Consider the following 27,200-nt stretch of genomic DNA (forward strand, 5'->3'; position numbering starts at 1 on the left):
CAAATTCTGTTTAATCCACTGATCAAATTAAAAGTAGATTAACACGACTAATCCAGTGTTTCGATAAATCCACCAGGCACACCTTAAAGCAGGAGTGACCACCGGGTCCGGCTCGCTGCATTTCTGATGTGAGCCGACACATCTACGGTACTAAAAGGTTAAATCCCAAATAATGAACTTCTGATGTCAGTCTACTCAGATGTTTGGCCTTCAGACAGTTGATAGAAAACACCCATCACATGAGTGGATAGTGTGCAGTCAGACACACATGCTTAAAGTTCAATACTTTTGATATGGGACAATTGAAGTCAAAAAACCAAACTATGAAGCGAGCCATCGTGCTCAAGTTCATCGTCAGTGTAGCAGGAGAGCCTTGTGATTTGTGTCTCGATATTGCTCATGTTTCCAGCTTCTTCTTCCAGACGCTGTTGGTTATTAATTTCTCAGCTTACAAAAACCTTGATTGAAACCCAACACTGTGTTTATTTATGTTTAAGTGTTGTGCTAGCTAACGCATAGCAGAGTTTTCCACCCGGTGACTCAAAATCATCACATACTGGCTGCATTCCCATCAAACAGTATTTCCTTTTTGACGTCCACATTCAGGGAGTCACTGGAAAAGCTGGAAGCTGCATCCCTTCTGTTCTTTCCCGTGTGATGAGGAGCCGGCTGGAATCAGGCTGTTTGCATCTCCTCCTCCTCAGCAGACTGGTAGTGCCGGTACTCTGGCTTCAGCTCCCAGGTGCTCTTGTGAGCCCCCTTGCTGTTGTACGTCCCGATATCCCTCATGATTTCCTTCAGGTAGGTCTGGAGAAACGGGGTGAAACAAACACACTGTGACAAACCTCAGAGTGTACTTTAACACGTGGTGCATGTTGGTTTATATAGTATGTAACACATGACATACTATCTTATGAGTTTGACACTTTTAATGATGTACTGCTATGACTTTGACTAGATGCTCTCTCTCGCTCTCTCACACACACATCAAAGTATGAATTATATTCACATTAAGTATAAAACATGCTACCTGCATCTCGTGAACCAAATGTCATTGCACTTTTGTTCATATAGCAGTACTTTTAAAGTAAAAGTGCGCAATACACTACTTTTGAATTAATTATTGAACTTTTCCATAACAATGAGATTAATCGCGATTGAATATTTTAATCGTTGCCCAGCACTAATATTTATATGATATATGCTCCAATCTGCAGTCTGAATGGAAGCGTGAGATTTAATCAAATCCCTGACCAGTCTTACACTACTTTTATACTAAATGGTGAGTTCGCTGGAATTCTGCTTTTACTTTGCTGCTCATTTTAATCTGCTTTTCACTTCTGTAGTGACAGTTTAGTGTCATGAACAGGCATAAATCCAACACAAACCTAAAGTCTAACACTGAGGAGGCTCTGTGTGAGATGCTATTCTCTCCAACGACCACTGGGGGTCTCCGTTGAGCTGGGAGGAATGAGCCCACTGCACCTGATTTTCATAATGGGCATTTCGTTTACTTTAGTTCAGTTAATTTGAGTGTCAGCCAAGTGCTTTAATGAAAAAAACGATGGTGTGGAGTGTATTGCGGCGTTTGACTCCTACTCACCTGATGGTTATGCAATCAGATGCAATCAGAGGGAGAGGAGGACCTCGAGGTCTCATCAGCACCTACACATTCCTGTTCTCCGCGAGCTGGAACGAATCCACTGCGCTGTATCGATTCATCCCATTTTCGTGAGTGTGTGTGCATGTGAATGTGCGCACGTTGGCCCAAATTTCAACCACAAAAGATAGTGTGAACAGGCATGAACGTCATGCCGTGGGCGATTTGTTCGAAATAACAAAGCAAGGTGGATAGTGGGCAGGTGTATTGTGTGTGTTTTTTCAGCTACGCTGCTGTTACATGTATGTTTGTGTGTGTGCGTGCGTGCTGCTTACAACAGGTTGTTGGGTGATGTCCACCAGGTCCTTAATGTTGTAATACTGGTGCTTCTCAAAGGCAGAGAAGAGCATGTCCAACACGAGCTGCCGCTCAGCCCTCACCATTTTCCCCTCGGACTTCTTCTTCTTCTCATGCTCCAACTGAGATTCATACTTGTTGTTAATACAACCAACATTAAAAACAATAACACTTGTAATATAACTAATGAATCTGACCATTCAGGTTTGATTCTAATAGCACAATGTGATCAGTTTAAGTTAGGATGCATCCGTTTTTTTAAATCATAATTTAAGAATTTAGCGCATATTTGTATACATGCGTCTCGTTTTGTCTGACCAACCATCCAAAACTCAAAAGATATTTAGTTTACCGTCATGGATAATTGAGAAAAATAGCAAATATTGACATTTGACAGGCTTAAAGCAGCGATGTTTTTGGCATTTTCAATAAAAATGACGATCGATCTGCCAAGAGCCTATAGATCGAGACACACACACACGTTCTTACATTGAAATCGTGGTTGGCCACTGGCTTGAAGATGGTAGTGACAGCTTTCTCCAGCTGCTGTGACAAACGCTGAGGCTTCATGGACTCTTTCAGCTGCAGCCTGACACACACACACACGCACACACACACGCTCACACGCGCACACACACACACACACAGGGTGATAAAGTTTGTTTTGTGAGTTCTGTGGTCCAACTTGATCTGTGCCGACAGATGTGCCTGTTAGCAAGGAGACAACTGTCAGCCCCGTGAGGACAAACTAACCAAATAAGTGATGGCAGCTGCTCTGCTTTCTATTTATTCACCTCCACTCGGCTGGTCATTGGACACATTTCATTTAAACTGACGGCCACACAAACAGAAAAGGAAGAAATATTAAAACACAAAGCACTGCAACTGTCTGATGTATTCATAAACAAATATGAACCATTGACCGACATGCCGGTGAAGACATTGGTGAAGCATGTTTAAGCATTCGGGACTATTTTAATGACAATAGTGACAATCAGTGGAGAAATATACACAAATATAACTTACCTAAATGAATTACGTGTCTTAAAGCATTTTAAATGGATGTTTTTGTGTGTTTTTCCTCTGTAATATGCACATGTATGTTGTAAGTGCTCTATAAAATCACTTTACTACTGAAACTGTTTTCTTGAATTGTGTCCACAAACACAGACGCCCTGATAACACGATGTCCTGCGTATCCCGTAGTCTGCCATGATGGAGGGACATTTGTAAGCTGCCACCCAAATGGGAGATTTCAAAAAAAAAACTTGAGTGAAAAGTAAAAACGTTCCTTGTCAAATGAGAAATCAAATACAAGTGGACACAGTTTAGTGTGTGTGCTCTACTCTACATCGCAGTACCATCGAGTAACGTCTAAGGGAATCCCAGCCAGATGACCGGCACAGAAATGGTCTCTCTCTCTCACACACACACACACACACACACACACACTGAAGGAGACCGCGTTGTGCGTTTTCTTTGGGTCGTATTGTGGCAGTGCATCTGCCACAGTGATGTTGTTGCTATAGCAATGCCATGCACTGACTCGCTGGAATAACGGATTGTGATGAAGAGGAGACAGAAACCATTTCAACAAAAAGGCAGAGTGGACTCGAGTGTTTAGTTTACACAAATTAACATGTCAAACGTCTCCACTCCTCTTGGAATTAATGCACAACATTTGAACACAGGTTGTGATGTCCAGGTTGTGAAGTGCAGGTTGTGAAGTGCTGCGACATTAATCGTAACATTAAAAAACAAAATATGAGTATCCGACTACATGTGGAGCACATGGTCGTGTTTTAACACGGGAACACAGCCTGCTCACAACCAGTCCAGCGGCTGAAGACATTAGGGCGATATCAATTTTAATTATCTTTTTATATTTAAAGCCTTGATTGAGGTTTTCGAAGGAAGCTTCAAATGTCTGATATTTTATGACGTTATCTCCCTAAAAAGATATCGAAAACAGTGTTTAAATGTAATTCATGGTGCGGTTAGATTGCTGCCGAGCGCCGACGTGATGCACGTCCATATCATCAGTATAACAAGAACATCATTAAAACAACAACCGATCATTTTCTTTGCTACATCCCGTTATTCTAACTCAACCATAACTCGTTTCTGAGCTGAACAACTTGAGAGTTCACTCACTTCTTCAGCCTCATGTAGTCTTCATTGACGACCGGTCTGCATTCAGCTCTGTGCACCACCATCCCCTCCAGACTGATTCCATCTGCATGAAGACAGAGACTCAGCTGCTCAATTCATACACAGACGATCTCAGTTTGTTAGGGAACAAAACGGTTCTTTGAATAAAACCTGCTTAAATAATTTATATACTTTGAGCAAAACACCCCATAGACAACTTAGAAAATACATTAAACTGTTTAAGGGATATTTATAATCATATAGTCGCTATATATCCACACTTAATAATACAGAAGTACCTGAAAAGCAATGCCAAAGGGTCTTAAACAGGCATTTCCTCTACTGACCAGCAGGGGGCGACTCGTCTGGTTGTAAAAAGAAGTCCGATTGTATAGAAGTCTATGAGAAAATGACTAGTTCTCTCTTGATTTATTACTTCAGTAAACATGAGTTAATGGTCTCAATTGCTGGTTTTAAGTCTTCGTCAATACAGCATGATGCTCATTTAGTAAATTATGATCCATTTAGCGTAAAATAGACTATAAAGTGGAGTAGGCTTTAGGGCGGGGCTACCTTGTGATTGACAGGTTGCTACTCTACCAGACGTCAATCCGCTGCCTTTCAAATGTGTTCACTTCCGTTCACTTGGTTGCAAAAAAGCCAAGATGGCGATGGCCGCAATCCAAGATGGCGACGGACAAAACGACGAACGAGAGGCTTCAAAACGGCGGTCCACAAACCAATATATATATAATATATAATATATATTTATAGCTCATCTATGTCTCTTTTCAGCTTTCTTTGGACAATAATTTCATTATAATTTTATTTTTAAGCAGTATCCTAAGTAGTAATTTCAATATCGCCCAACTGTAGGTCAGATGCAGCATGCTGTCGTACAGAAAATTAAAAAATACTAAACAGTTTCAGGTGCTTGCTTCTCAAATATGAGGATTAGCTGCCGTTCTCCGTTTTGTGTCATTGTAAACTGAATATCTTTGCGTTTTTGGAAAACAAGAAATAATATGAAGGCAACAACTTGGACCCTGGGAGCTTTAAATTATCAATTTTCATAATGTTTCTTGGGCTGAAAAAATAGTTTATGCATGTTCAGACATAAAATCTACCAACGCTTCGCCTTGCAAACCGACACAGCATGAGAGCATCTGCAGGAAAATTGCCTAAATCCAGGTGTGGACAGCTGGCAGAAGCAGCCTGAAAAATACTTGCAGCTGGAACTTCTGTCAGTGGTGCCTCTACAAAGTACTGATTAAGTGCACCGTTATGCTGAGGTGTGGCTCCATTGTGCGACTTGACCGCAGGTCCGTGGTTGTAGAGAAGTGGGCGACTGTACGTAGCTAACCGGTATACCGGGCCCAGCACTAGTGTGAAGTATTGGTGAAGTAGTATTGAAGTAGTCCAGGGTCCATGCTGTGAGGTGGTGGTCCACTTCACACACCACTGCCAGTAAGTCTTTCATAAACCGTTCACAACTCCTCTTAAATTTACACCTATTTCTGATCTACCTTGAACATGGATTTTTCATTTGTTGCATTCATTTTTCAAGGCCTTCTTTCATAAGGCGCCTTCATTCATCCGTCCAACCCTCAACCTCTTTCTGAAACATGCGATGCCTCTTCTGCTCCACTCCAAAATCAGAACGATGAGTCCAGTTGGCGAGCGTTGGCGTTGTATTGGCAGCAGCTCGGTCCATTGTGCATTGTTGCATGATTTGGCACCGTTTGTATCTGGACACATAAAGGTCTGGAGAAGCAATACATTTCACACCCACCGGTTAACCAAAACCAGCAGAGGGAGAAACACTATAAAGGGCAAAAGACAGAGAGGACGTCAACAGGGAGCGGTAGAGTTCAACAAATGGGTGGCAAGACATTGATGACAGATATAAAAAGGTCCAGGTGAGCCGTGGAGGAGGGGTGGAGGGGCTGTCTAAATTATTTTAACGCTCTCTTACAATATTCATAAACCCTGTGATAATACACGGCAATTGCATTTCTTGTCTTCACACTTCCCTCACTCGCATCTTGGCCGCCACACTCACGTGGGGGCGAAACGTAAAGAGAAGACACGTCGGAAGAGACGTATTTTCCTCTCCAGCGTCATCTGAAGAGACATCAGTCCGATGACGCCGGCACAGCGGGATCACCCGTCAGACGGCTTCCACTGCTCCGTCGCGTCTTTTATTCCCTAGTCGGTGTTTCCACAGATAATGCAATGATAACAAAAGGTGCCTAGACCACTGTGTGTGCTGCTCTCGTCTCATTGAGGTCCTCCAACACACCAAAATGCATTAGTTATGTCTCCATCTATTGAAGTTGTGCTTGTAAAGTCACTGATTATTTATTATTCATTGGGAAGCCTCGTCGCGCATCAATTAAGAGCACTGGATTGACCTTATTAGTGGCAAAACTGGTTGATTGGCGTGTGCGTGTTCAATGAATTTATGGGAAACGACTTGAAATACACCCCAGATGTTAAACTGTTAACAGCAAGGATAAGGCTAATCTTATTCTCCGTTTTTATTATTCTCTCACAAAACCTTTTAACTTCCAAACTCCTTTTGTGGATCCTTCAGAGTACTTGACTCTTTTTGAAGACTCCATCATTTGCAGAAACAGCTGTGCGCTGTAGTTTCTAGCCATCCGTTGAAATAAATAATCGAAGAAAACAGTTTAGCTTTTTTTAACTGCTGAATAATTGGTGCTTAATTTACAGCAGTAATGACACCCAAACAACCACAGTGCCCATGTTGATTCCACTGAATTGTTAGTTTTCAAACAGCACATCTCTGTGGCACAGAGGAATAAAATATAATTTATCAGTTTATACTTCAAAAGGATGGATTCATTGTTGTGATTTTTTTTTTTTTCATGCGTTAATAGAGAATATCGCCACCCTCATCTTCAATTGAAACCCCGTCTTGACGTATTCAGTGTTAACCACAGCAGAACAAATGCAGGGGCCACGGTCACCATAGTAACCATCACATGCCACCTGACACATCGCGTGTCACCGACCATTCCTTTACGAGCCGTTAATCTGCAGGCGACAAACGCTTCGCGGTTCGTATCACAGATCTCACTGATGTTCATCTTTGCCTTTCCCGCAAATGGATGCAATTATGTGCAATTATTGGCTGGTGAGCGCCAGAGCACTTGCCAGCAACACGTCTAAAAAAACTAAAACACACCCACACACAAGAAACATGTGTCCACACAAACATCCCCGCTGTGCAGTTGTCATAGTCAAACACCCTGCTTGATTTTATACAGGCCATGAAGTGGGGACTGTTTCCCCTCCTGCAAGTCTTCCTTTCTCCAGGATCCAGAGGGACACTGTTTGAGACACACCTGCTGTAGATGGAAAGACAGAGAGGACTGACATTGGATGTGGACTGGCCGCAGCTCAAGGCGTCAGCGAGTGAGAGGAATACTTGAGATAAATAGACTCTTGCACGTTGGCTTCACTAGAAAACTCTTGAGTGCTAGATCAATGTTTTGGTCCACACCTTCAGTACACTAATTCTCCTACGCACCAGTCGTTCAGGAGATGCATAAGATTTCATCGGTCGATCTGATGAAGAAAAGCTGAGGTGGAGATTTAACCGCTTATTAAAATCACAACTGTTTTGATAAAGCCACATGGTGGATTTCAATTCTGTCAGACAGCTTCTGCTGCTTTCATTTATAAAAAACACAGATGCAATGGGCCACAACTCATCCATTCTTTAAAAGCACCTACAAGAGAATTTAACAATATTTTCCACATTCACTCAGTTGAATTTGTTTTAGTCATTCACACTCATGTCTGTCCTTCAGAGACGCTTAGCACAAGGACTGGAAACGGATAGCCTGTCCAAATGTAACTAAATTCAGCTAACACAACCTCTACCTTGTTTGTTTAATCTGTACAAAGTGTAAAAACAGTAGGTTGTGGTTCTACAGGGCGTTCAAATCAAAGTTCAAATCTGCAATCAAGACAAAACAACTGAAGAACAAAAGTTGCTCCAGTGGGACTAAATCCGACGCCGACTGATGATTTGGGGTTCATGGCGACGCCGACATATTCTGTCTGCAAAACCACAACGTTTACGTCAATACAGTCCCTTACACCAGGAGAGTAAGTAAAGAAGCTTATTAAAGTTTGCCATAATAATACGGAGAGATCATCATTTTATCAAAAGAATGGTTTTACCATCTTATTCCTGAACAAATAAAAGGTAATAGGCAGTTTAAATCAATGGGAAATCAGGAAAACAATAAATAAATAGTTGGATAGAAAAGGCTCGATTTGTATTAACTGTATTTAAGACATGGCAAGGCATTTAGCGAATTCTTAAAGAGTAGAGAAGTGAAAGATAGTTGAGTGAAGACAGTAGGAGGAGAGCGACAGATGAGAGGGTGAGGAGGTCGCTCGTCCACCCCCTCGCGCTCATCTCTTACCTCCATCTGCTCTCGGACGCTTTCCTCAAAGCTGTGACCTTCCTAATGTTAAACACAACTAACAGCTCGTCGCCCACCAGGCCTCCAACCGCCGGCACCGTCCCTCGATAAACTACCCTCTCCAACACGCCGGGCCTACGTATTATACTGGGGCTGGAGCAATAAAGACAAATACATCGGTCATGCTACATATAGACGCTGCTCCTCAGTACTGTGAAACCGTAGCAGCTCTTCCCTTTTGAAGGTTTACTAACCTTAAGCGCCATTCAGTGTCTGCAAAAAGAATTCTCCTCATGAGCCGCTTCGGTTACTTTGCCTCAGGCGGTTCCTGTGACCCCAGCTCTCCCTGCTCTGAGATCACTCTCCTAGAAGACTTCTTTTGTATGATTCCTTTACTGCTCGAACACAACACACTCAGATCTGAGGCATGTGAGCTACAGTAAAGCCAGGAGGGTCTCCTCTACCAAGACGTGACCGCTCCCCTGAATACAAGATTTTTGGGGGCTTTCTGTAAAATATTGACAATATGCTAGTTTGCCATGCATTTAAATGTCTCTTCATGGATTATGTATAAAATTAGGCGATTATTTAATGTGTGAAATTTATTTTTGGCTGGTGGCAAGAAAGCCATCGCATGGACATGGCGACATGCAAACCCCCCAACAAAGGACAACTGGACTGCACCAGTCAATGAAATAAACTGTATGGAGAAAATTACCTTTATTTTAAGACGAACGACATGAATAATACACAAACTCCTGGAAAAACGACTGGAAATATGTGCCTGGAAAACCTGTTCTAGTATTGTGTAGCCCATGTCAACACACATTTAAATTGAAAATAACAAAAATATAGTTCAAAAGACGCATTTAGAACTTGATTGGTTTTGATTTATATACACTGGAGGTATTATTTTATTTCCCTGTGTTTAGGTCGTATTATCCGGTATTGTAAATTGTTTCAATACGATCAATGTAAACCATCTCTTTCGATAGAGGACATGTTCATGTGATGAGTTAATGATACGGCTGCTATAAAAAGCATAATCGTCGTGTATAATAGCTGCTCTAGCATGTTGGAAAAACCTTGCTGATGAAACACAATAGGTTGAACTCTCCTAATTCTCTCCTAAACTTGTGCACCAAGTTTAGGCATCTGGTGCATAAACGTTAGCTTAGCTTCATCCTAATACATGTCGGCCCCTCCAAAAATGTGTGACCGCACCTTACTCTTATCGGGTATAATACATTGCAATAGAAAAGGTAAAATAGACACACACACACACACACACACAGTAGTGACATTAGTCTTGTCTACGCATGGTGACAACAAGGAAGCAACAAAAGCCGGGGGGGGGGGGGGGGGGTGAAGTCACTGATTGGATCTCCAAATATAATTTTCCATTAGAGCTCAGCCCAGAGGCTGCTTCATTAAGGAAACTTAATGATTCCAGTCATTCACTTTGAAGTGATTTTCCGATGTCTAACTGTAGTCAGCCCACTCGTTATGGTTTTTACATGGACTAGCAGCATCCTTACCGCAACGAGTTGGCTTCAAAGAGCTACTCAGAGAAAACCGGATTGTTTAATCATTAGTGGATTCGATTGCTATCTATTTCTCACGCTGAAAATAGGGAAACAGGAAAACATTTTAAGAATAAAGAGCAACTTTAAAAAATGGTTGAATGTATGATGTGTCCGTGTGTTACATAATCTTACTGGCCAAGTCACAATTTGTGCGAGATTTGTGTGTGCGATATGATTTTAATAATGTGAAGTAAACTAAGCCAGACTAAAAGTCTGCAGATGAGCTAGCATTAGCATCTCTACAAGGCTGCACTAAGAGCAGTGCTTTGAACTGCGTGCGAACATCAGCGTGCTAATATGCTAACAGGTAAAATGTTTACCATGTTCACCATTTCAGTTTAGCCTGTTCGCATGCTCACAGCTGCTTACTGCCAGTAAACACGAAGTGCAGGTGAATGTCAGTTCTCCAGGTATTTGATTATGAATGAAAATATCAAACGAGTGCAATAAACAACCTTATGGTGGCACTAGAGGAAATTTCAAAGGATCAACTGGGATTCTGTCTCTGGGCCAGTCTGGACCGATTGCAGTTTAGGTTAGAGCAAACAAACAGTTTATTCTCTCCTCTAAATGCAGTGCATCAACGTTACTGCAGCCACATGCTGCGTTAACATGGAGAGAATAAAGCCTGCTGAGCCTAGAGACAGTTGCTACGCTGCGATTGGACAATCTGTGTTGGCGGGAGGGGTTTAACACTTGAAACAACTTGTCGCTGTACTTTACCTCTGGCACCATGTCTGACTTTGCTGTTTCTATGAGTTTATCCTTCATCCCTGTTCAGGTTGTATTTCCTATATGACTGTAGATCGCCATAGAAGATCAGATTAACATTACCCGACACAAACACAAAGACTCTACACAGTAGATAGACTTCCATAATGTACAAAGCAAGAGCATGACAGCTCATATAAGACCCTATTTTAAGTGGTTGCCATGCCAGCTTCACAGCAGTCAGTGACTCCATGTTACGCCACAAGCTCTTGGAGCAGCTCTATGAATAATTCACTACCTTTAAAAAAAAAAAAAGGTTCCTCACTAACACAATTTTGGGAATTTAATTTGAACATCCAGAGCTGTCAGTTTGATAGAGAGACACACAACAGCTGTGACAAACAGCTTCTCACAGACTTTGAAGAGAACGATCGTCCTCAACGAGCCAGTTTTTAATGAACATTTGGCAGAAAGCGGGTCAAACCTCCCACAATCCTCTCTGCTGCATCTTGGCCTCGTTTGCAATTCCAATTGAGTGTTGTTGATGCTGATGATTGATCGCTTATGATTAGAAAAATCACAGCAGAGACGGAGTGAGCCGTCACGCTGGGATCTTCTCGCGGATAAACAGACACAGAGAGAGAGCAGCATTTCAGGAACCGGCTGGGTTTGAACTCAAAGTTTCAGTTAATTCTTTTGCCTTTAAGCTAATTCATGAGCGCTAATGAAGTCTCTTGACTGAAATCAAGTGGTGTGGTCCTAGTTGGGTGCAGTGCGTCTTCTGAGATGCGGTTTGTAACGTACAACATTGGTTTTGGTCACGATCAATTATATAAAGCAGGATATATACAGTATAATTAAAGCCTACTGTACTGTTAACAATTGCTGCTCTTGTAAGCTTTAACCTCCAAACACCTTCAGAAAAGTAGAAATCGGCTTCTTTTTCATTTGTGTTGCTAGATAAACAGGCGCATGCAACGGAAACCAAATCTCTGTACTTATATATAACTATTACTCTACTAGAGCTGAAACAATTAGTTGATTAATTGACTGAAAATAAATTTGCAACTCTTGAGATAATCTAGTAAATAATTCCAATAAATCACTACTTCCAGCATCTGAAATGTGAATATTTGGTGGTTTGTTTGGTCTTTTATGTTAATAAACTGAATATCTTTGGGGTTTGAAATGGTGGCTGGGCAAAACAAGAATTTTGAAGACACCACCTTGGACTGAGAAAAACTGGGATGGACTGTTTTCACGATGTATTGATGTTTTGTAGACCACGCGATACATAAATGATATGCCGTCTCTGCTGCCCTGCAGTGACGAATACAGCCACAAATCAGGTATTTCGTCATTGTCAGACTCCTGTGCCGAGAAATTACACAAATTGACTGGCATTGCCTCTGTGGTGTAAAAAACTAAAAAAGAAGATATCTGAGGGAAATGACAAACCATATGGACTGACTGAAATAACACTTGTAACACACACACACACACACACGGCTCCAGGCCAACGCAGGAGCCAATTCATAACCTTTCCTTCATAACCAGACCACCATTGACCGTAATTGGTCCATTTCCTCCACAGAAACCCAAAGCCAGTGGACACACACTATCAATGCACAAGCAACATTCACAACGACAGAGGACTGCTTGTTACCTGTGCAAGAAAGCAAACAGGATGGCATACATAAATGCATTCCCTGTTGCTTTCATTAACATATGTAAGGCTAGCAGCCTACTTCTCCCCGTCACCACCAGAGATGCAACCAAACTGGAATTCCTTTCAATTTAATTCCAGTTCATTTGAAGCACTGCGGTCACCAGATCGATTAGGCTGCAAAAGGAGTTCCATATTCAGACTCAAACAAGCTGAGACAATTTCACACCACAAAAAGGATGGAAGCAATCCCCCCCGGTGAAGAAAGTGTGTGTGTGTGTGTGTGTGTGTTACAGCTCAGCACTGCACCTTTTTATCACCGATAATTAAGGAAAGCGAGCAAGAAAGAAAGAGCTTCTGGAGTCCGTACTCTTCCGTTTGCTCATATATTCTCTCTCTCCTCCCTGAAAGTGACGCTGTCTGCACACCCACTCTTAAAGAGAGAGACAGAGGGAGAGAGAGAGAGAGAGAGAGAGAGAGGAGGGACACCAAGCAGCACAGAGAGCCAGTCTGTTTCCAGCTCCCAGCTCACTGTAGCTCGTCTGCCAGACATCACTCAGCCATCCACCATCACACACTCTCAAACACATTCACTCTCACTGGACGACAGCTGACAACACCTTCTCAGTTACCCAGCAGCAGCAGCACAGACTCACGCAGCCAGATCCAAAAGACAGAAGAAAAAAACCCCAAAAAAACAGACTCGATTTGTGCTGCAGACACACCAGCGCCGAGGCGGCTGGGTCGAGGCTGGAGAGGGTGACTGGAGAATGGAATGGAACCTCAGAAGGATGGAAAGTGAACTGAGGCACATCAATCCGGACCTGCTGCAGCCCAGCAAGAGCTTCAAGAAGCCCTCTTCAGGTACCATCACCATCAACGTGGGGGGGTTCCTGTACACCGCCCATCGCACCACCCTGGTCAAACAACAGGGTTCCTTTCTGGAAGAGCTGGCCAACGGTAAGAAGGCGGTTCAGCACACCGATTCCATGGGCAACCCGTTTATTGACAGAGATGGTCCGGTTTTTCGCCACGTGCTCAACTACCTTCGAACCGGACAGCTCCAGCTGCCCGACGACTTCCGGGAGGCAGGGCTGCTGCGACGGGAGGCTGATTTCTACCGCCTGAGTGAACTGGTGGAAGCCGTGATTGAGTGGGAAAGTCTGAGGGCGGCCCAGCGGGAGGCCGCCTTTTTGGAGATGACGGACAGCCACGACAGGTCGCAGGGCCTCAAGGTGTACTGCAGTGACTCCACCTTCCTCGACAAGGTCAAAGGGCGGCTGGTGCAGATCTCCAAGAGCCGCCTGGACAGCTTTCCGGAAGAATTCGTGGTGTCGTCCAACGTGATCCAGTTCCGGCACTTCATCAAGTCGGAGCCGGGCTCGCGCCTCGTGCTGAAGGAGGACAGCACATTCTTGTGCACACTTGACTGTCTGAAACTAGAGACGGTGATGCTAGCGCTGAAATCGGGCTTCAAGCTGGTCACCAGCCTCGACAGCAGCAAAGGCTCTGTGGTGGCGGCCGAGGCCCTGCACTTTGTCAAGTAGGATGAAGGAAAGCAGACGGCGGAGAGGGGAGGCAGAGAGGGGAAGAGAGTAGAGCCTGGTTTCATATCCACCCCGCTAACGTAAGGTATTGGCTTGAAGATCTTGTAACATGTGCTGAGCTGTGATGCGTCATTGGGTGGGAGGAGAACAGGTGGGTTCGGTCTGTCTCGCAGGACAGTGTTTATATCTTTACTGCACAATGCTGGCTTGCAAACACGGGAGGTGATAAGTTTGGGGAACAGAGGGGGAATCGTCAACCTTCACACCGCTTTATAAGCTTGTATTCATATAATTCAGAATGATGCGGATGAACTTAGCATTTGTGATAGCCAAATAGCATTCGATAGGATATCACATGATAGGTACAGCTCTGTAATATGGAAGACAAGACAACGGTGTATCTTTCCATAGAGAAGACGGAGGAATAAAAGAGTCTGAACATCGACAGCTTTATCAGTGGAGTCGTCTCTGCACATGAACTGCTTCTGCGGCTTTGTCAACAGCCGCAGAAGCCTTCAAAAACCAGCCGTGATGTGCACCGTTGTGCCATTCAGCTTTTACTACAGTCTGTGTGTGTGTGTGTGTGTGTGTGTGTGTGGGAGAGAGAGTGTGTGTGTAGCTATACACCGTGTGTGCTGCTGTGTTTAGTCGGTTAAATAGCTCGTGTTTAGTTTATTAGCCTCTTTGGAGCCTGGAGGATAAACCACAGTGCATTGAGGTTGTTTTTTTTTGGACGGACTAAAACGCCGCACCCAAAAATGACACTGAAGCAACACAAACCGTTTCTCAGTTCACAAGTGGAGTTTAAGTGCAAAGAACCGTGATTATTGTAAAGGGCTTTGAATCTAGCATGATGCATGTGCACTCAATAAACTGTGTTTGTTCGTGCTGTGAGCCTTTGTGAAGTCAGTGCCACAACAATGCCGATTACTTTTCAATGTGAATATTTTACAAATAAAAGTGACACTGAAACTGTTGGTGAGTGTATCTGCAAAAGTCGGTGTACCATTTAACGCTTGAGTTATCGTTTGGTGTAAGAAGCCTGTCGAATGCTGCTTTTAATAATATTACAGTCTGTACACTGCGTTACTGTTAAACACTGAGGCCGGCGAAAGCATTATTCCGTGTTAAGTTTCCAGAATCTTCTGATAAAAAAAATAAAAAGAATGAGTGGGAGAGACACCCTGGACTGGCTCACACATTCAGCTTTAGCAAACTCGAACATTTTCTTTGCATGCAATTACTCCTTTAACATCTCTGCATGTGATAAACACTGCTTTACATGTCCGGAACAATCTACACGGTGTGCAGGAACATTCAAGGATCACAGGGACAAAGATGTGCACACTACGTGCAGCATGTTCTTCGTCGACGCGCATATTAGTTGTCGGAGCTCCTGGGTTGCCGCTCCTTGAGTGATATCAGTCCATGTCCCACTTTAGAGAACTCAGTTTGAATGTGGCTTTAAAATCCACCAGTGCCTGGAGGATTGTCCACGATAGAAACCTACAGAAATCAAGAGGCCTTTTAAAAACATGACCGTGACTTCACCAAAATCACAATGTATGATATATTCGCTAATTGCAGGGCTTATAAGACGCTATTCGGAAACAAAAGATTTAAAAAATACATATCTGGTGTCCCCCCAGAGGTGGTATGGAAAGCAGACAGAGCGAGATATTTCTGAGGGCTTATAAACAGTATAAGATATACACATTTAGAACTGATATAAATGTATAGCTGCCTCATGTAGAGTGTGTTATCTAAATAATGTACCCTGTGGTGTAAAATGGTTAAAAAAAATAATGCAATTCTGCCCGTTAACACTACAGGAAACAACCAAACTAGCCCCGTCCAATGACTATTACTACTGCTGATCCTGAAGTCACTATTTCTACAACTTGGAGAAACAAACACAATATTCAGAGCTTCTAACTGTCAAAGACCACCTTCACATCAGCTGTGAACGTTGTTTTTAAATCGACCCCCAGCAGCTGGAGGTTCTCACTTCGCTGCAGTGATGTAGAAGTGTACTCAGGGTGTGGTCCGTGGATCTCGACAGTAAGTTGTACTGGCTGGCGGCCGCCACAGTGCAGCAACACCACCTGCAGAAGCCTTTGCGGAGCCCCTTCAGACCTTCCCAGTGTCAGTAAAGATATTTGGCATTTTAAAAAGTAGGTCGGTCTGTGAGATGAATTCACTCACGGAGAACCTCTTTTTATCTCTCTGCTTCGCACTCGGATGTGTGTCATCATCAATCTTAGCAGTAGTATACTATTTTTCCAAGTAATGTGGAGTGAAAATGTTTGCTTTTCCTCCTTCAGTAATACCGTAGTTGTCAAATGAGTCCCCTCCCTCTTTAAGGTGGTACGGCAATGCCCTGAGCTTAGAACAACCTCAATGAACTAGTTCATATGAACAAAACGGGGACAAAGTTGACTTTCTCTGGATGGAAGTATTTTACCAACTACGATGTGAAATGATTGACAAGATGACTTAACAATTGATTTTAAGTAAAAAGGAAGCAATAATAATAACAGACATCAGTGGGAGAGTGGGAAACGTAATTTTGATTCCTTATATGTCCTGACATGCAAGGAATTGACAATAAAAGCTACTTTGAACTTTGAACTTTGAACAGTGTTGTAGTATTTGTGATCGGTCTCAAGATCACGTTTTGAAGGTTTGAGGAGTAACTATATACGGTTTTCATTTTATCTGAAGTGTGTCTCGCAGTGTGGGATTCGCACTGCTCTGGTCTTAGTCTTGATTTGGTATCAACCCCCCAAAAAAACCCGATGTAGAATAGACCAAGATATCCTAAATATTAGTCTCCATCTAGTATGACTCAAGCTCCACAAATAAAGCATCCTACATGTCCCATAATGCAACTCCACTGCATCCTTGAATAGACTTCGAGAGCCTGGAAAATGCCAACACCTTTCAAAAACATGCCCCAGTTTGAAACCACCTATAAATAAGCAATGAAATACATACGCTAAATAAATAAATCAATATCAAATTAAATACATTCATGTCCGGAGAGAAGAGAACGTCAAAGAGTGAATTTGAGCACCATTTAATTGAAGGTCTTTAGAGCAGTGAAAACTGGTAGGTCGACCTACCACACATTATAAGTTATACTGTGGCACAAAAAGGCTAATACTGGTGTGTTTGGGGACAAAAGAGCTGGTTTGGCAGTGCCCAATGTTGCCGGCGCCAAAGCAAACAGAACAAGTCTCGCCTGATTTCTGTCCAAACAATGTGAAGCAGGGATACGTCATGATCCATTTATGGAACCTTGTGGGAGTGGAAATGTTTAAATTGAAATCGCTCCAAACATTCATCTCCTCCAGAGTTGATTCTTATGGAAAAAGCCTTCGTAAAAACGTCGCCTCTTACTTCTGCTTGGAACTGTAGCAGCGCTGCCTTGAACACCTCTTGGAGTTACCACCGTGAAATGAACAGCTTCTCTCGCTGTACCTCTAGCTGACCCCCCCCCCCCTCCATGGTGACTGAAACCATCTGCTCCAGCAGGCACCGTCGTCAAACCGTAGGACCAGCCGCCACCACCCCCGTCATGACTCATACACCCACATCAACCTCTGACATCAGGCGAACCTCTTCCACCGCCAACGCCTCACACACACAGACAATAAACACATGCAACACCGCGTGCAACTAATGAAACATGGACGCATTCAAGAAGAGATAAACCCATTGGATCCGTTGCTGTTCCGATGTCACCCTTGGCACGGATACTTCACCGTCAACAACATCTAACCTTTTATTTTTTTAAATTGAGGATCCGGTTCATACATTTTTTACGACGGTGACTGCTTCACTTATTAGTCGCTGGGTCAAAGTGATCCACGCCCCATCAAAAGGCAGCTGATGAGGGAGGCAGGAGGTGCAGGCGATAGGAAGAGGAGAGAGGAGGCAACCGCGGTGAGGAAAGCTCAAACCACACTACGATCAACAGTCTCATCTCGCTCTTTTCACCTGTTGCCAGGCAAACTCAACACACGCACACACTCCTCCTTATCGCTGCCTTAGAAAATGACTAACATACCTCAGATTTTTACCTTTCAACTCCATACAGAGGAAGAGACAGTGTGATGAAGAGGAGGAGGAGGAGAGGTCAGACTCTTTTCACTTCCACTCTCAGCTCAGACAAAAGAGGCAGCAGCAACCATTTTCACTTCCAGAAAAGAGATGAGGCAGGGGGGGCAGGCATAAAGAATAGTTTTCACGCATTAATACATTTATTTTTATGTTGAAGCTGATGTTTTAAAGCTTTCATGAAAATGTTTCTTTTAAACAGTGTCCTCTGTGAACTGAACTTCCTCCTCAAGGTATAAAAACACCATCAAACATCATTTGGGCTCAAATTCAGCCCGAAAGACTGAAACAGTCTGCCAGTGAAGTGCGATAGATCTAGTTCCCCTCTTGTTTCAGGAAATTTCTACAAACAAGTAATGTTCAATCTGAATCTTTGATCTCAATTGGACAGAAATTGGACACCATTTACTGGTGGTGCCAATACAAGGACAATGTTCTCTAATAATCTGAATTACTTTCTCAATAGATTCATAATTTAGTTCATAGAATTTCTTCACATTCCTTGTTTTGTCAGTCCAACACTCAAACAAAACGTATTCAGTGTTTCTATCGATTAATCGACAGATTCATTGCATACATTTGAGCTCGACGATAAAGTCGATAAAAACAGAAAGAAAGCAGAGCAACAGCAGCGGTAACAAAGTCGGATCGGAGAGAGAGAGAAGCCGTAATGAGGATCTCAGCAGAGAGGACGTCAGAGCCAACCCTCCACTTTCCTACTGCGAGTGTGAAAATAGCAATCAACGCACTCGGTGCGTGTCCATGTTTCTGTGTGCGTCTATGTAAATTGAGTCATTAAAATCAATACCAATATTTTGTTTTTACAGAGATGTTATGAATGATGCATTGTTTTCAACCAATCATTTCGGACTTTTAGGGCAATGTTTCCCAAACTTTCTTTCCGTGGACCAACCTTTTGAAAAAAATGCATGTTTAGCTTTTGAATTAATGCTTAAAATCACATTTCTGTTGTCATAAAAATAATTAAGTAAGTGCATAAAAATACGTATAGCTGCAAGAAAAACATTTAGTCAGTGAGAGTATTTATCTGCACGCTACCACACATCCGTTCCTTAAAAAGGATGTTATGACCGTTATGACAAATTTAAAATTTGTGAGAACATTTTGCATTTCCCCTTCTAAACCGGCCTGTCAAACCTGAATTGTGACTAACTGGAGGCTGCTGCAAGTCTCGCACCTCAACTCTGCACAGAGCCCGACAGTCAGTACGCAGCATTAATCATACAGCCTCACAGTTGTCTTTCAGGCACCGCTGCTCCATTGGAGAGTGCTCTGAGCGCGACATGTTCAGCTCAGGCCTGATTTGGACCATGCAAAGCAGCAACTCTCCACTGACAGCCAGACTAATGGTGGGTGAGCAGATTTTTTTATTTTTTTTTGGAGGCCGAGTGAAGCAAGTTTTGTTACCGTCGAGTAAAATCCTCCCACAGAACGAGTTTCTTTCTCAGACATCTCAAACAAAAGTAATACAACCATATGGACTGTGTGACCTGTGGACAGCTATCCTTACATGTCTAATAAAGCGTTCTAATGCACTGCTCTAATCATAATGTGTCAGTGTGCATGACTCCTTAACAAAAGGCACTCGGCGATCTACCTCTAAAAATTTAACAAAAAGTTGGGAGTAAATTGGACTCCTCATTCGAATCGCAGCAGTGACGAGAGAGAAATAACAGAACAAGCTCATACGAAAAGATGGATTCATAAAATGTGAGCTGTGATACCAGTGTTTCCTGATGGAATTACAAGTGAAGAGATTCAGATGAAGCTATAAGAAAAATATAAAATCACAGCATTTGACTAGTGGTGAAATGGACCGTCGTTGATCCGTACGGATATAATCTTTAATTTCTTAATCATGTTTATTATGCAAATAACCACTATAGATGACTAAAACAAAGTAAAAGGATAACATTAAGAATTTACAGTGTACACTGACTTCAGAACGGTTGAAATTATTTTTAGGGCCTTGCTGCTATAACAATACAAATTTAAAAAAAAAATCAGTATCAGCCGATGTGGCTTATCGGAGATCAGCAATTTGTATCGGCGGCAAAAAAAAAAAAACCCTCTAAAAGTTAGATTTGCTCCCTTTTTTTCTGCTGATCCGATCCGTGACAAAAACCGTGACACGGAGGAAACCGTGCGTTCCGTGATCCGTTGCACATTGGACCATGGTCCAGAGCTGCCTTTGCTCTCTTGCCTGGTTCTCAGACGACATTCAACACAATGTGCTCTGTAGACGCAGCGGGTCATGACAGAGACATCTCAACACTTCGTCTCTGCAACTTCAAAGAAAACATGGTTTGAATAAGTTTCCTCCCCCGTATCTTCTTACATTGTACTCTTCTTTAACCTTTTCAGTCTTTCAACAACCTGCTGACGGGGGGGGGGGGGCATATTGTCTCTGCTGGCGACAGAGCGTCACACTTTAGCCCTCTATCATTATTCTGGGTTCCACGTGTCTCTTGTGTGGGAGCACAGCAGGGGACGGACAAACCTTCAATTCAAGAGGCAGCACACAAACGAGAGCGGAGATGACATTTCTCTTGCAAAAACAATGGCTGGCTCACTCTCCTATTTTCACCTTGGGCAACAACAAACATGCATCTCTGAGGAGAATAGCAGGCCTTGAGTCACAGCTATTCAGCACCCTGCTTCTTTGTGACAGCAGGGCAAAGCAAAATGTGAGACCTGCATGTTTTTAGGAACCTGTGGGGTTGCAAACAATACATTGCAATCCACAAATTTAGACCATTTGGTTCTGGTAACATACGGAACATTATTTACGTACCGACAGCGCAGCAACAAAACCATCTGCCTGCACAAATAGACAATGATGCTCTCTGGGTACCATTTCCTATATTTCAATGATTCAAAGAGAAAGGTGACGGTCGTGGTGCGAACACGCATCACTCACCATCAAAACGATTCAAACAGGATGCATTAATGGAGTTTCTACAGGTCCAGATAGTAAAAGACGGTGGTTTTAATGGGCAGTAGAGGTGGAATTCTTAAAAGGAAAAAAAAAGGTGCTAAATTGGATACCAAGACCATATATTGCCTCCACTGAGCCAGCAGCTAAGAGAGCGAGCCCCTTCATTCTCTGCTCAGGTATAACTCAAATCAAACAGCTGTTTGCTGCTATACTAATGCTCTGAATATTGTATACAGAGAACCTTTAAGCGTGACCATATTTTTTCATCATATACACACAATATTACACATTTTATGACCCCATAATACAATTTCTCAGTAAAAACAGTTTCAGCTATAATCTTCAAAGCTAGACTACCTCGTCTGACTAAATGCTTTACAAGAGGTTTCCGGTCAAGAGATATTCCTCTTTAAACCCTCAGCGATTCATGAGCAATGAAACTACAAAGCTAAGCCAGACATACTCCTTCAATAAAAACATCTACGACAGTCTGCACAGGATCCAGCAGCCTGCACGGTTACAACGGTTTTGCGCATGATGATGCCGCTACACCACCGGGATTTCAAATAACAACGCAACAGGACAATCGCAGTTCATCCTTTTCAATGAAACTACGCAAACATTACTGAATTTCATATTGAGTCTTAATTCTAGCCTACATCTCTGCTTTTGTCAGCGGCTAAAAAAGGTCTGGTGGTGTTCTTGTGAATGTCTGTTTCCTGGTTTGAGTAACAGCCGAGTCTTTGTCAGTGTTACTCAAACGTTGGTGACTTCATCAAGTGTTGTGAGACATCTTAAGTACAACGTTGTGACCGGTTGTGGAAGCGTTCTCCTCCTGCTATTTGAATCCAATGCATACACTCTGTTCTTTGGTCTGGAGCTATTTTCTAAAGGACTCAAGGATTGCACAGCAGCTGAAGGAAAGTCATTGTAACACAGCAGCACATTACATCTGGCTTTCCGTTCCCCGCTGCACGCTTTCTGTGGCAACTAAGCCTGTTGCTTAGCAACCTCTTAATCAATACCTGGTCCTCGGGCCGGAAACAAAGCAGAACAATGAGGGGAGGAAATAACGGAGGAACATGGAGCTAGCAGCCTTACAGGACAAAAGCCATGTCAGACACCATGCGCGTACGTATCAATCACTGGCAGTCGCCGTGAGCAAGCTCTCGCTATTGTTGGCTGATTGTATACTTGTACGAGGTGGAGGAATGGATTAAAACACAGAGTCTGAAAATGTTTGGATTAGAAACGGCGTGGCTGGCTGGATTACATATTTCCTAACAAGTGGACATAGACTGGGCTAACCTAGAGTTAAGTATAGGAACAAATGCCTGCACTTGTTTGGTCAAACAACTATTTATCAGTCACTTTTTGTGAGCTTATAAATTGTCTGAACACTTGGTTAACATGTGGCGTCGTAGCATCCTCTCGGTAACCAACACACCGGAAATTAAAACTATAAACCAGCGTATGTTACCGGTCAGAAATATGCTCTGAGGTTAACCGCTTAATGGTTTATCGTTGACGTCACTCGACACAATACTGGTGCCGTAATATTATATTAGATATGTGCTTTGTACTAAATTTGGTAATTCTGACACAAAGGATGGGACAATATAGAATTGAAGATCGCAATTTATTTTTTTAAAACCACTCAATTAGTTGATCGTGGTGAATTTACATTATCAGGACAATCGGATCGTCACATGAGTGACTTGAAGAAGCGGTGTAGCTTGCAGTCATGGTAGAGAAGTGAAAAATAGAATCTTGTTTTAAAAATACAGGAATTATTAAGTAAGAAAGAACGGACTCTCACAATGTTGCCATTTTTTTTTTTTGCTGTAAAAAGTTGTATATTCTATATTAAAAGCAGAATAATATCCTGTTTTGGACAATTGTGACATGAAGTGTTTCATGGCGTCTTATGCCTTTTTGACATAAAGCGATTACAGAAAATGTTTATTTTACGAGCAAAAAGGTAAATGTTAGGAAGATGATGGCTGATAATATATTTTATTAGATTTTTAATTTATTCTTCTTAAGACATGCTCCGTCCGAGGTGTCAATAATCAGTCAACTTTGAGTGGGCGTCAGCAGCAGCTTTCCAGCCTCAGTACAGTGAGGCTGGAAATAGTGTGTGTGTGTGTGTGTGTGTGTGAGTGAGAGAGTGAGACTGCGAAAGTGAGTGGGAGACCGGTGCCATACAGTACACCTTTCTGTGGGCGAGGAGTCGAGTGCCGGTCAGGTAACTAGAGACTACACACCACCACATCTCAGAGGACATCATCCTTCTTCTTGTTTCCAGAGTCAAGCCAGCCACCTGGAGCACTGACACATTTCAGAAAGAGGTTGTTGTTGTTTTTACACCCCGTGATTTCCTTGTTTCCACTTTCTCAAACACATGAATATTAGATTGATAATCCTCTCTGACGTCTGTATTAAAAACCCCGAAGCTTTAGAAGTTCTACTAGTGTTGCTAAAAAAAGAGAAACATCTGAAAGAGAAAAACCCATAATCACATGTAGGAGGTATTATTAATGCACAAGTAAGTGTGGGTTGAATCTAAAGTGCACGAGGGCGGTGATAGAATAGACCTTGTGGCTGTAGGATGCACCCTGATAAAGAGAAAGCTTTATTTCAATTTCCATTAAAGTTCTGAGGCACCGTTTGCTGACGAAGACTAGAGATGTAGCTGATGAGAAACCATCTTTTGTCATGGCACCGACATGCAGACAGTCGGCTCGTCTTTCATCTGGGCAGTGGTTTTACCACAGCAGCTAGTTAGTTTAGCAGTGGTTTTACCCGCAGTTGCCAGTTTACTGGATAATGCAGTCTAAAGCAGCAGCCTTTTCAATAAATCATACCGTCGTGAAAGTAAGAATGTTCTTTTTGTTGAAACTGAACTGGCCGCAGTTTGTGATGCTGTTGAATTGCATCGAGTTAGACTTAAACATTTACACTACATCCACAGCCGATATAGGTCAGAGTTAGCGCGTCTATTGTATGATTGGAGTGAAGATACGTCATTGTTGCATTTACCAAAACAAAAGTGCTCCAGTGTTTCTCTGCTACCACCAAGTGTGTTGCGATATTTCTCTTGCCGTGTCCTCAGCTGCTAACAGGAATAATCTAATCCATGTGCTCCAAGCTTTGCCTGCATCTTGTTTTCCCGTCTGCTCAGCTGCTTAATGAGAAAATGATCTTCACGTCTTCCTGTTTGTCTTGGCTGTTACTCACGATTTAAATCAATGAGATCATTCCTGTTAAACTCCCTTCGCTCCTTGTACAAAAACGTGCACCTCGAAAGCGTAACGGTGTTTTCATGTTAGGTGTCTTTACTCTTTTCTGTGTAGAAGTAGGATACAGTTCACTACTGAACTAAAACCTGGACAAGACCCTGATTGCGTCACAGTAGAACAATAACTGAAAACACAATAATGAAAAATTAAAAAAATTTAAAAAAAAGGACTGCAGATTTACTGAAGATCCGAACCACCAAAGTTAATCACAGATGCGTTTTGGCCACTTAAAACAACACACTATCTTCAAACATCATTAACTGCAGGCGTGGCAATTTATTTAAACATATGACCGAATTGGGTAAAGGCGTCTGAATCGACAGCCACCCATCGGCATCATGGTTCAGCACCAGCGGCCCCTTCCAGCCAACCAATCAGTACTCTTTACAAAGCACTAGGGAAATAAAAACTGCTCATTATCCTGAGCAAAAAACATCTACCGTCACAGTGCCATCGACATCAATCAGTTAAAGATTACACGAGAGCAAACATGAATGTGTCTCTACTTTCAATTCTAACACCGGCACAGATCATGTGAACCCTGAACCTGATGGATTTGCCTATTTAACCACTATTGTTGTCTGCCAAATATTTTGTTCATACATTTTTTTTCCCCCATTCTGAACTACTCTCTCTGCCATACAGTCCCACCTCATCAACACCAACCTTTGATTCTGCTGCAGGGTTACGATTGCTGCAGCCCTTCCTTCAGCGGTACATTTGTGCGGTTAGCTTTGGTAAAAGCTGAGAATATTTGATCACCAAGAAACGTCCCTGTTGTTTTTAACATGCCGTGTGTTTGCTGCTCTGTATGTACAGTCCTGTCGCACTTACAGGCTTTTTTACACTCCAAACCCCAATAGAGATTTATTCACACGTTCGGTCATGGCTAGAGCAACTTGCCATTCAGTCAGTATTTAAGCATCAAACTACTTTGGTGATTATGCTCAAAATATGCTTCTTGTTTTTAAGCAAAGATGCACCCTGAGCTGTGCTTGGAAAATACAGCGAGAAGCAGTCATTTAATTGTTACGGAGCACTGGCACCCTTGGGGGGGGGGGGGGGATTTCTTTTGACATTTTACTAATTTGAACAGCCTGCACCCTGCTATCTATTTACATTCTCACTAAATTAAAGTCATCACTGAATTATGGGATTTTTGTTTGTTTCATTTCAGGGGCAATTAAAAAATGTTTAATTTTCTGTAATTTCCCTTTTGATTGCCTTCAACGAATAATTGAATTGACTTTATTATGATTTACTTGTATTGGTCTGACAAATGAAAGCAATCAAATAGAAGTATCACATGAAGAGCAACAGCCTAATCTACTGTAATTCATCAGGTCACACACTCATACACCGAACCTTACAGTAGCAGCTATTTTTAAGCTCGGGGTCTGATGCAAATCCCTCTGGCTCATGTCCATGCATGACACATAATGCCTGGCAGCAAACAGCCTCCATTTATCAGAAGCAACTCCCGAGTATTGTCATGAATTTCTCATGAGTGCAATCAATGTCGAATCCATCAACAGCAGCTTTCTTTCAAAGCAAGAGAACCAAAGAAACTAGAGGAACGAAGGACAGATCAATCTGTAATGTGCCACTAACCCGAGTAAAGTCCCCGTCAGTGCTGGTTTTCTCCATTCGTTGTAAACAAAAAAGCTTTTTTGAAGCTGAATTGAAGACTGACCTGTGTCGCTCTGGCTGAAGACAGCCATGGTCTGTCCACCCACTGTGTGCATAGTGAAGGGATGCTCTCTCGGGACCTGCAGTGAAGCATCTTTCTCCCCCACAGCGCCCAGGGCCGTCAGCTCCTCTTTCAGGGTGAATCGTACCTGGAGAGACACAGCTGAGTCAAGGCCCTGCTGACTAGTCATACCAACAAACAACTCTTTGACTCATCAGATAAGGTCAGCTGTGATATGGTGAAACCGTATTGACCGCAGTGAGGAAGTTTGTTCAATGAAGCAGCAAATAGTGATGGGAAATACTCAAATATTATGCAGTATGAGTGGATGAAAACAACAATAAAACACTTGGCTGTCTGTGCAGTATTGTATGAAGAAGTCTCACATCTGTTTTGCCTTGCTTCCTGTCAGGTGGATGGAAAGATAAAAAAAAAGAAACGTGTCCATCACATACTGATAATCACGAGGACAGGATTTATGCACATCAACATGTATTAAACGTGTCTACGTGAACATCTTCTCAACGTACTTTCCGATGGTAATCTTTCCAACTTCTCCCTTTTCTGTGGCCTTGTCCCACCGCTGAGATAAATACTTGGGAACCTGATGAGAGAGAGATATGGCAATTTAAGAGGTCACTTGTAGAATTAATTGTATTCTCTCACACACTCACACACACACACACACACACACACACACACACACACACACACACACACACACACACACACACACACACACACACACACACACACACACACACACACACACACACAAAGTACTAACATGTCACTCAACAAGAGCTTCGACGATGAATTTCCATCAAATTGTTATTTTCGACATGGGTGACGTTTTAATTAGCATAACGTCAACCGATAACGTTAACTAAACAAACTAACGTTCCGTTGGTTGAATGAGTACCTGTGCAGGTGAACAAACCTTAACAAGCCACACGCCTTTACTTTGTTTGACTCCAGTTAGATTAACCTCCGCTTTGTCTGCCATTGTTTAACTGTCGTTTAACCGGACAAGGTGAGCAAGAGCG

At 42.6% G+C, this 27,200-nt stretch overlaps 2 protein-coding genes across 2 annotated transcripts; one reads left to right on the forward strand and one right to left on the reverse strand.

Annotated features, from left to right (window-relative positions):
- Positions 1-675: 675 nt before the first annotated feature.
- Positions 676-27,160, reverse strand: LOC306783886 (general transcription factor IIF subunit 2-like; the record flags this gene model as incomplete). The annotated part of the gene is made up of 8 exons (XM_079277724.1): positions 676-807; positions 1,936-2,079; positions 2,447-2,546; positions 4,112-4,193; positions 26,158-26,302; positions 26,541-26,559; positions 26,685-26,758; positions 27,095-27,160. The coding sequence occupies 8 exons, from the start codon at positions 27,158-27,160 to the stop codon at positions 676-678; spliced, it is 762 nt and encodes a 253-aa protein (XP_079133850.1).
- Positions 13,305-14,897, forward strand: kctd4 (potassium channel tetramerization domain containing 4; the record flags this gene model as incomplete). The annotated part of the gene is made up of 1 exon (XM_079277723.1): positions 13,305-14,897. The coding sequence occupies one exon, from the start codon at positions 13,305-13,307 to the stop codon at positions 14,079-14,081; it is 777 nt and encodes a 258-aa protein (XP_079133849.1). The 3' UTR covers positions 14,082-14,897.
- Positions 27,161-27,200: the final 40 nt, after the last annotated feature.

This window comes from Melanostigma gelatinosum, assembly GCF_949748355.1.
Source record: "Melanostigma gelatinosum genome assembly, chromosome: 10".
Taxonomy (NCBI): Eukaryota; Metazoa; Chordata; class Actinopteri; order Perciformes; family Zoarcidae; genus Melanostigma; species Melanostigma gelatinosum.